Source organism: Physeter macrocephalus, chromosome 20 (assembly GCF_002837175.3).
Source record: "Physeter macrocephalus isolate SW-GA chromosome 20, ASM283717v5, whole genome shotgun sequence".
In the NCBI taxonomy this organism is placed as follows: domain Eukaryota; kingdom Metazoa; phylum Chordata; class Mammalia; order Artiodactyla; family Physeteridae; genus Physeter; species Physeter macrocephalus.
The window spans coordinates 49,538,168-49,549,062 of NC_041233.1; the positions used below are offsets into that span (position 1 = coordinate 49,538,168).

Below are 10,895 nucleotides of genomic sequence, written 5' to 3' on the forward strand. Positions count from 1 at the left end.
CACAGTCTAACACATCAGGAGAAAGAAAGAACTGACAAATGCAAGCTGGATGAAAAGTAGAGGCTATGGTGGGTAAGAATTTATCTTTGTTTTACCCATAATTCTTCAAAGAGCATTAGTTGTATAATTTGGTTAAAGCCATGTATACAACGTATACGAGAGGTGACTATATTCTTCTTCCAATTAGAAAGCCAAAAAGTTTGTGATTCCATTCCCCCATATGAGTCTAATATTATTCCCTGATACAAAGCCTCCAGCCTGTGAACAGTTTGGGAAATAATCACCAAAAGATGTTATCCTCCCTTCCCGTTCAATGGGAGTTCTGAGTTGTTTGCTTCTTATCTGCCTGTGTTCATCTGAAGGCCTTTGGCTTGCATGAGACGCCACACCACTACCCGTGGCAGTTGGGGTACACGTCTTCCCTCCAATGGGCACCTCGTTTCTCAGCCACAAGTTGAATAAATTGGGAGTGGCTGGCATAAAGCTTGAGTTTATCATTATTGTCCACCCATCCCACTTGCTTGGCATCGTCCCCAGCTTCCAGAGGAAGATGATCCATTACCTCCTCTGTTTCATCATGGTAGTTCACAGCCTCTGTCTCCATCCACGTGTTATCGTGTTCCGAGGATCATCCACATAGCCTTTATAGACCACAAAGTGTTCCTGGCTGAATAGTTTGTGCGATTGTTTCTCCAACTCCTGTGTTTCTGCTCTGGATTTCTGTAAGGAGTTCATGGCTTCCTCATCAAATTCTCTCTTCATTGTGGTACTAATCTTCTCTCCTGGATCCACCACCCACCCTGGGATGGCCCATGCCCCACAGTCCTTCCTTTTGATGGCTACAAATTGCAGGATGTTTCTCCCAGAAACAGGGTGGGTAACTGTATTGCCCTTGCTATCCTTTTTCCACCTGGTTCAGATGGGATCTGCAGCATGATTGGGGCCCCAACGCCCCAAAAGCCCTCAGCCAACCAGCCCTGGCCGAACTGCAGGATTTCTAGGTCTACCATTTTCCACCTCATACCAACCGTTCTGGCTCCTTCTCTCAACATGCCCATCCTTTTCATTAAATTTAAGAGAGAAGTTTCTTTCACCCAAAAGAGGGTCTGCCCACCTGGGTCCGGCCAAGACTGAGCCAGAAGTGTACTCGACAGCCTTGTACTCTGGCCACTCAACCAGCCAGCTCACTTTCTCGTTGAGGACCTGGCTTCGCCCCACTTTAGAGCCAGGATAAGGCGATGTCCTGGCCTTCTTGTGGGGCGTCTCAGCAGGGCCGTTTGAAACAGACAGGATGAAGTTTGGAGGAAACCCATGTGAGGAAAATGGGCTCTAGCCGGCTGAGATGTTAGGGCAGCTGCTGGGCCTGACTGCCACAGAGGCCAAGGCCACAGAGAGAGACACGGTCGCTAAAGCCTTTGCCAGGCCATTTTTGGCTGCATTGGGTGAATGCCAGCCATTCGCCACCCAGCAAGCTGTAAGGATTTCTGTTGCTCTCAGGTGGGGCGCTTCCAGTCTCAAGGGCAGGGCTCCTGACCTCGCCAGTAGGGGGCCAACAGCACCGCTGAGCAGCAGAGGATGACAGCCTCACCACAAACCCCGCCCAGCGCCCCCTTGGGGCCATGGCTGCGTTTGTACTTCACTACATTGAAAGATTTCAGCGTCTGGAAGGGATTCTAAAGGGTTGAGAACATTGTTCCAACACCACCAACAAAATCAGCACACAACAACAAAAGTGCTTTCTTGCTTAGCAGGGTATTAGTCTTCTGGGTAGACTTAGTTCACTAGTCTAGGACCAGTATCTGTTTGGGAGAAGGCAGAAAGAATGTGTTGGAGGCTCTGGGGGACAAAAGGCTCCTTATTTGGGATGCTCAAAAGCCTAGTGAGGGTGCCCTTGAAAGAGAAAGCTCACTTGGTGCACCCCGCGTACCACAAAAAAAAAAAAAAAAAAAAATAGAAGTAGGGACTTTAGTTCACTAGTCTAGGACCAGTATCTGTTTGGGAGAAGGCAGAAAGAATGTGTTGGAGGCTCTGGGGGACAAAAGGCTCCTTATTTGGGATGCTCAAAAGCCTAGTGAGGGTGCCCTTGAAAGAGAAAGCTCACTTGGTGCACCCCCGTACCACAAAAAAAAAAAAAAAAAAAAAATAGAAGTAGGGACTTCCCTGGTGGTGCAGTGGTTAATAATCCACCTGCCAATGCAGGGGACACAGGCTCGAGCCCTGGTCCCGGAAGATTCCACATGCCGCAGAGCAACTAAGCCCACGTGTCACAACTACTGAGCCCACGTGCTGCAACTACTGAAGCCTGCGTGCCTAGAGCCTGTGCTCCGCAACAAGAGAAGCCACCGCAAAGAGAAGCCTGCACACTGCACCAAAGAGTAGCCCCTGCTCGCCACAACTAGAGAAAGCCCGTGCGCAGCAATGAAGACCCAACGCAACCAAAAATAAATAAAGAAAAAAAAAATAGGAGTAACATGGGAAGGGCAGTGCACAGTAATCCTTAAGGGTTGAAAACAATCAGCTTCAAATCCCAGCTTTCCCTCCTTAACTGGGATCTTCTTGGGCAAAGTTACTTAAGTTACATAAGCTCACTTCAGTTTCCTCAAATGTAAGATGGAAATAGAAATATCTACCTCATAGAATCCTGGTGACAATTAAGTAGGCTGTTACACGTAAAGCTGTTAAATAACTGGTCCATCATACATATTCAAAAATGCTAGTTGTCATTACCATAGTTATCATTAACTTTTTGACCCTGCACCTTGCAAACTGTAGATTAGAACAGGACAGTTGAAATTATCATGGGAATTGAGTGGCTCACATACAAGATCAGAGTTAAATAAGCTATGATTCTCTGTCTGGAAAAATTCAGGCTGAAAAACAACAGCGTCTAGGTCCTAAAATGATATGTGAAGCAGCGGTACAGGCTAAGTCATTATATCTAAGAAAACAAACCCTAGGGAAAGGTCTCTGAACATTTGAAACAGATAGTTTTAGGACAAATGGAGTACTATATACTCTAATTTAAACCCAAAGGATGTTTAATATTTCCCAAAATTTGTTCCATGTTACACCACTCCTATGAGAAAGATGTTCAAGGAATAAATGACTTGATGGTCAAATATGTTTGGGAAATTCCACATATTTTATCACCCTCATTTAAGAATTTAGGATTCATAGAATGTTTTAAAGATCCTGTGAATTCCAGTAGAAACAAATCAACCCAACAGTTTAATTCTGTTTCATCCAGTATTTTCCAAACTACCTGACTAGAGAATGCCATAGCTGGTATTATTTTAAGAACACACTTCCTCAAGTTTAGAAGAGTTTCAAAATACATATGTGTGCTTGCGGGTAGATCTCTAACCATTTGAAGTTATCATCATCATCATCACTATTGGAAGACAGCTACTGAATACCCACTCATCACCCTCATAAACTGAATGAGCCAGGCTTCCAAAAGGCTTGAAACCCAGAAACAGCTGGGACTATAGAGAACAAAATGGTAGAAGAGAATTGAAAGCAGACAAATATGAGACCTGGTCATCATTAACCATTGTCATCATTTTTGAGAATTTGCTGTGTGCACTGTACAAAGTACCACTAGAAAAGAAAGATGATCATTAAGGGACATGGTCCCAGCTCTGAAACTCATGTCTTCTTATGCCTTCATTTTTTCAATCATGGAATTCCTATTCTTCTGAGCCTCCCGGAAATGTATTAGGAAAACCACTGATATGAAAATTTAAACATTTTGGGAGAAGACACTTGTAAATTCCTCATCTTATTATTTCCAGGTATCATAATCTAACTCACAAGAAACGAATGAAGCAGAAATATTGGGTCTGGTTCTAGCTTCCCCATCATAGGCTGTGTAGCTCTGCATCTGACCTTGGCTTCCTTGGGTCCTGATTCTTCATATAAAAGGAATCAGATGGCCTCTGTTATCTACAAAAGTCCTTCTGGCTTTAAAATTGTATGATTCCAGGATGTATGAAAATCTCATCATTGGAAGGCCAAGGTCAAATGCTATGAAGCAAAAAGACCAGATGTTCAAATATAAACAACCAGATGCCAGGGGGCAATGACACTTGAGGAAGGCAAGGGAGCAAGGAAGGCATGGTGTGTCAAGTAAATTCAGAATTAGACTGGGCCAAACAAGAATTGATGGAGCACCTGGAAAGGAACATCAAAACCAGTAATGAGGGGTTTGTTTTGCTTTTAGCATCATCAAAGGGAAGAAGACTTAAATCAGACCATTTGATGATCACACTGCAAAAGGTGCCCTAAGGGAAGGAAATGGAATACTATAATAGAGACCAAAAGAATTATTTGTTGGGAAACCACTGGGGAGATTCTCTTTCCTAAATTGTCTTCTGAGGCAGAAAAACAAACAGAGCTAGACAGAGAGAATGTTCTGGTCCCATCCACGAGAAAGCCCTAAAGGAACTCTAAGCACAATCAGAGAACAAATCTTTGACCTGTCACTATGAACTATTCCTGGACTAGAGATTCCCATTTTATCAAGAATATTATGGGGACGGGGAGGACCAGGGTGATTACAGGGCCCTCGCAGTGCGAGAATCCCTGATCATCCTTCCAACCTCTCTTTGGGAAGCAGAAACAAGTGGTACCAAGACAACTGGATTATCATGAATTATCCACCTCTTCCCAAAGTGATGCTAAGGCTCAACTTCTGAAAGAAATCTGGAAGGAAGGCAGAGAAAAGGGTTTCTCCTCTCTTTAAAGTGATAATACTCATAACAAATAACAACAATAAAATAACTATCATTTACCAAGTGCTTTCTTTTTTTTTTTTTTTTTTTTTTTTAGTGGTACGCGGGCCTCTCACTGTTGTGGCCTCTCCCGTCGCGGAGCACAGGCTCCGGACGCGCAGGCTCACCAGCCATGGCTCACGGGCCCAGCCGACGCGCAGGCCCACCAGCCATGGCTCACGGGCCCAGCCGCTCCGCGGCATGTGGGATCTTCCCGGACCGGGGCACGAACCCGTGTCCCCTGCATCGACAGGCGGACTCCCAACCACTGTGCCACCAGGGAAGCCCTACCAAGTGCTTTCTATGTACCAGTCTGTGGCTTACAGGTTCGCCCAGGTTTGACTGCCCAGTTTTGAATCCTGGTTCAGCCTCTTCTTGGCTTGTTGATCTTGGGAAAGTTTCTGAACTCCTTTGGACCTTAGTTTTCTCATCTAGGAATAATAATGGAATCTATGTTAAAGGGTCAGTGTGATATAATTCATTTAAAGAGCTTGGAATAATGCCTGACCCATAGTAAGACCTCAACAAATATTACCTATTACAATGATTATTATTAATTACTTTACATTTATTATTTTACCTAATTCTCAAACAACCCTATGAGTTAGGCACATATACTAATAATATCACCAATTAACAGGCTGAGGACATGGTAGTTCACAGAAGTTAAATAACTTGCCTAAAGTCACACAGCTAGTTACTGGTATATGTTTCAGAATTGGAAAAGCTTGACAATAATAAACTTGTATTTCATTGATAGTATAAATGCATGTTGGATTTGACTTTATATGGTAAAATGTCACCACTTTATTATACCTATTAAAAAATTTAAGTTATATTAAGATGGTTCTGCTAGGTTCACTCTGTATAAGAGGAAGAGATTGGCGAGAGACAATGAAACCATTAGCAACCTATTGTAGTGACACAATTGTAAAGAGAAAATGCCCTGAATCATGGGCCAGTTCAGACTAGAAAAACAAGTCAGAGATATCCTGATGTGGAAGGGGGAGGCCTGAAGAGAAGGAAGAGTCAAAGACCACCCATTTTAATCTTAAAGGGCCCAAAGGATGGTGGTAACAGGTAGAAACAGAGAAGTCAGGAGGACAGTTGGCAATGGGGAGTTTGCTTTTAGATGGACAGAGCATGGCGTGATGGCTGGGAATATGAGATTCTGCCACTGACATCTCTGTGCCTTAGTTTCCTCTCCTACAAAATGAGGAGTTGATCTAGAATTAATCCTTTGGATTCCTTCCAGCTTCCTAGAGGATGCATGTAAATGAAATAGAGGAAGTGGAAGCAAGATATCGGGGCTTAAAGAGTCAGTGAGTGCTCAAGGTATTGGGTCATTAGTCTGGCTTTGATGTAAAAGAGGAAAATGGGACAATGATTGACATTTTTAAGATTAAAGAAAACTGTGCCTTTTAAGAAATTACCTAAGTGGGATAATTAATACAGTCATATCTAGAATGGAGGCTGTCTCCAAATTAACCCAAGAAATCTAAACTAAAATGTATAAGAATCAAAGTCAAGTAGCCTTTATTTGTCAGAGAGATAAACTTCAGTTTGTGTGGTGTGATGTGAAGGTGCTACGAAAGTCCAGCTGCCCCCAAAATATCTTTCTGATCCTCTTAAAATGTTGCCTGGATTTCCACCATTAAAATAAATCCCTTTGAATGTGGTTTGTCTTGTAAAATGCACATTTATTTCATATTCAGCTGTTGTCATGCTTTCTGGTGAATTAGTGAAGCAGGCTGACAACTAGCTAAGGACAACCAACCGAGGAGACAAAGCTTTGGAGGAGGAGGTGGAAGGGATCCTTTTTTTTTTTTTTTTTAACATCTTTATTGGAGTATAATTGCTTTACAATGGTGTGTTAGTTTCTGCTTTACAACAAAGTGAATCAGTTATACGTATACATATGTTCCCATATCTCTTCCCTCTTGCATCTCCCACCCTCCCTATCCCACCCCTCTAGGTGGTCACAAAGCACCGAGCTGATCTCCCTGTGCTATGCGGCTGCTTCCCACTAGCTATCTATTTTACGTTTGGTAATGTATATATGTCCATGCCACTCTCTCACTTTGTCACAGGGATCCTTTTGATATGTGTGGCATTGCTCACATCAGTCAGTTCAACGATGTGTGGGCTCCTGTTGTGCCCAGGTCCCGAGCTACGTTCCAGAGGTGAAAAGGTTAGTAGATTGTGGTTCATTGCCTCAAGATGCTTACAGTCCAGAGAGTGGGCTGCATGAAGGTCACGGAGCTGGGGCGAGTTTTGAAAAGCGGGACCAGAGACTCAGAAAGGAAAGGTGGAGGGACAAAGAAGATTCTCTAACATCACAATTTCATTGAAGGATTGGATACTGATTCAAGGAAGGCTTTTTCTTGATCTCAGTGAGCTCCCCTAAGGAAACACCAAAATTTAAACTGTCAGGTTTGTTACGCCATTGGCTGCAGAATGACAGATCATTACAACTCCTTTAATTCAATGATTTTTTTTGGTCCTTTGAAATTTAAATTAGTAAAATTTGACTATATCAGAACTTGTCAGCTATATTGTTGACTATGAAACACACATCCATTGCTATTTTTCATGTCCCTCTCCTCTTGTGGAACTTCACATATGCAGGACTGACCACACAGTGGGATTGCTGAGGCTGGTGGAAATGTAGAGGAATGGGAGCTAGAAGGATAACTGAGCACTTCTTTAAACAGCAGACCAGAGGAGCACCACAGTCCCATAGATGGCATTCAACAAGCACCCTGAGACATAACTTCTAGTAATGGAGAGGATATTCAACTACGACTTAAAAGATTTGGGGGACCAGTTCTGGCTCTGGTATTTGCTAGCTGAATAACTATAGGAAAACATTACAATACTCACCTATATTTACTGAAGACAGACTATACGACAGGTACTGTGCTATGTGTTTTACTTGTAAAAACATTTAATTCTTACAACAACCCACTGAGGTAGGTTCTATCATGTTTCCTGTTTTATACACGAGGAAACTTAAACACAGATAACTTGAAGATCATATTACCTAACATTTGTCAAAGCAGGGATTTGCATACAGGTAGTCAAACTCTAATGCCCGTGGTTAACTACCATGATACTCTAGTTACCTAAGTCTTTGAGGTCTCAGTTCCCTTAAAAATGGACATGTTGGGTCAGACAATGTCTAGATTTCTTTCTGGCTTTAAAATGTTATGATTCTAATTATATGAATTATACCTCTACTTAATATACTTAGGGTTAATCTCTGTTTCTGAGTGGTCTGTCTTAGAGAACTGAGCTCCAAAGACAAATTTCTGAAATCTGGTCTTATTTCCTAGCCATCTCTTGTGTTTCATTAGAGTTGGACCATATTATTCACTGCTCCACCAAGAATGTCCTTCCTCAATCTCCATCTATTGAAATTCTATCCAGCCTTCAAAAACCAACTGAAATGCCACCTCTTTCAAGTAGCCATTCTCAATCTTTGGAGATTTAGACTGGAGATGTATTAGACTGTTGGGGGTTGGGATCTAGGAAAAATATCTGTGTTAATGAAAGGAAAAGATGTAGGATAAGGAGAAGAAAGGGTGGAGGGAAACACTTGGAGATGAGGAAGGTTAAGAGGACCATCAGCAGTGTCGTTGGTGACCCACACCAGCAAACCCTTTCCTGAGATGCACAATCATGAAGCCACCAAAGTTCTATTCAATGATGCCTACCTAGTAGGTGTGAGGTGAGGATTAAAATGAGATAACACACGTGAAATAGTGTCTAGAGAGGCAACAATGTGATAGTTCCGAATTCCGTTACCTACATAGGAACTCGCCCATCTGCTTCATGCTGAAGAAGGCTGCCCTCCTGCCCAGGAAGGAGTAGGACAAGCAGAGGTGGGACAGGACTCTGGGGAAAAAAGAGGTCAGGAGGAGGTATATGGGAACACAAGGAGAAAAATGAGAGCCAGAGATAGAGAAGAGAAAAAGTAAACATACAGGAGTCATGGGAGAGAAGAGGATGGAAGGAGAAGTGGAAGCAAAAGGGCAAAGAGAAAAAGAAAGAGGAAGGGAGTTCTGGGGCTTGGAAAGAAAAAGTTTGTGCTGCCCTGGCTAAACCCAACCCCCAGAGGAAGAGTCCTGGAGGTAAGCAAGTGAAGCACCCAAGTCCAGAGAGCTCTCAGATTCCTTCTCGTTTCTCTGTTCTCATCTGTTATTGGAGGGGTTCTGACCCCTGCCCTCTGCTGCTTTCTACCACTGGGTGGTCCTGGAAGGTGAGAGGAAGGAAGGAGCCAGGGGATTCCTTCCACTCTCTCTGCTTTGGGAGGCATCTTCAGCAGTAGTTGCACTTCCTTCGTGGCTCCAGCTCCCACTGGACAAGACTTCATGGTTCTGGCAGCCTCCTCCCTTTGTCCCTCCAGCCCTAGCGGAGGAGATGTACCCAGCAGTTGCTAATCTCAGGGTTGCCTCACCTTCTCCTGGTTGTAATTCTAGTTCTTTCAACAGCTTTGTAACGAATGCACTGCATTAAATTATCACTATTGAAGTACCTGGAAAAGAAAACCTTACTTTCACTTGTATTCACCCTTGGAGTTCAAAGACAGCTCTCTCAGGGAAAGCCATGCATTTGGTGAGAGAAAGAAATCCAGCCATCCCAAGAGTTACGAAGGGTCAGGGGCCACTTCTCCAGTGTTTGATTAGAGAGTGATGAATCCACAGCGGCTGCCAGAGTTGAGGAACTCTAGCCAGGGAATTATCTGTAAAATGACTGGGTTTGTGGCCATTCGTGTCCATTCCTTCATGATTTACTGTACTCACTTTGAACACCTTGAACCTCAGTATAAGGAACATCTCAGTTTTATTCCTCCAAGGGTTATTAAGTGCCCATGATGAGTATAGAGGGCACATAGCTAGGTGTGGTGAGGCGGAGACACAGAGACATATTGGGAGGACATTCTCAGTTTTTGGAAGTGTTTGCGTTTTGCAAGATAAGGTTTGTGGATGGTCTATCAAGAGACCCTTTTGATACTCTCGTGAGTTTTTGCAGTTCCAGCAGAGCTGCAGACACTCAATTTTATTCTTCGGGCGTTCATCTCTCCCATCCCCAGAGCCCTGTTAAAACCAGGTTCCTGTTCTTAGGAATTCACAGCCTAGTGGGGACACAGAGTGGGCACACGACTGACCCTCAGGCCAGGCTGATGGCAGCCACAAGGGAGGATTCTGCACAGGGTTCGGCGAGGCTGCACAGAAATGGTGGACAAGTTGAGTCTATTAAAGTTTGACAGGTAGAGGGGGCTACGGGTCTTCTGGCAGAGAACAGAGCAGGATCAAAATCAATTGTGAAAGAACAGGGGCATGTGAGGTGTTGTTTGTAGACAAGGGTTTTGGGGGTGAGGGTTGGGCACTGGAAAAGAGGCTGAAAGGTGGAGGCCCAGCTATGGAAGACTGAGACTAAGGAGTTGGGGTTTGAGGCTACGGGAGTCATCGGAGGACACTGAGCATCATGTGGCAAGGTCAGTTCTGGGATGGCAACTTTGAATTCTGCGCGGAGGACGGATTTACACGCAGAGAAGCTGGAGACAGGCGAAGGAACTGCGAGGTCCCAGAGATAGCTCATACAGTCTCAGCTTGACCATCACCAAGGGGGCATGTTAACCTCAGCTGAGCGGCTTTTCTCTCCACCAAATGCAAGCGTCCTCCGTGTGTGTGTGTGTGTGTGTGTGTGTGTGTGTGGTGGCGGGGGGGTGGGGAGGGGGAAGGGTGGGGGTTCCTTCTACGGCTGGAAGATACGAGGACTCCAGCATCCGAAGTTTCGAATTTCTCCTTGCCAAGGTCGGTCCCCTACAGGTGGGCGCTTTCGAGCCCCGGCCCAACATGCGGGCTCCGCGCCCGGCCGCCGCCGCGGCTCGTCCCCTCCAGGCCCGGACGCCGCCGCGGGCCGTGCCGGGCAGGGCGCTCCGGGAGCTGCGCGGCGGCTGCTCGAGGAGGCCTGGCGAGCGGCGGCGAGAGGCTGTGCCCCAGTTTGTGTCCAATCAGGGAGTGCGGGCTGTGCCCCGAGCCGGGCAGCAATGCGTAAACAAACCCACGGCAACTCCTCCGCCCCCACGGCGCGCTCGCCTAGCGCCCGCCGCCGCCG

The 10,895-nt window shown here is 45.0% G+C and overlaps 1 protein-coding gene and 1 pseudogene across 1 annotated transcript in view; both read right to left on the reverse strand.

The window, feature by feature from the left end:
• Positions 1–391: 391 nt before the first annotated feature.
• LOC102993083 (ADP-ribose pyrophosphatase, mitochondrial-like) lies at positions 392–6,983 on the reverse strand (annotated as a pseudogene).
• LOC114484526 (serine/arginine repetitive matrix protein 1-like) overlaps positions 6,651–10,895 on the reverse strand; it is a 5,059-nt gene continuing 814 nt past the window's right edge. The window contains exon 2 of the mRNA XM_028481353.2: positions 6,651–7,175. Within this exon, the coding sequence (XP_028337154.1) occupies positions 7,117–7,175 (59 nt within the window). The 3' untranslated portion in view covers positions 6,651–7,116. The remainder of the gene's footprint in view (positions 7,176–10,895) is intronic.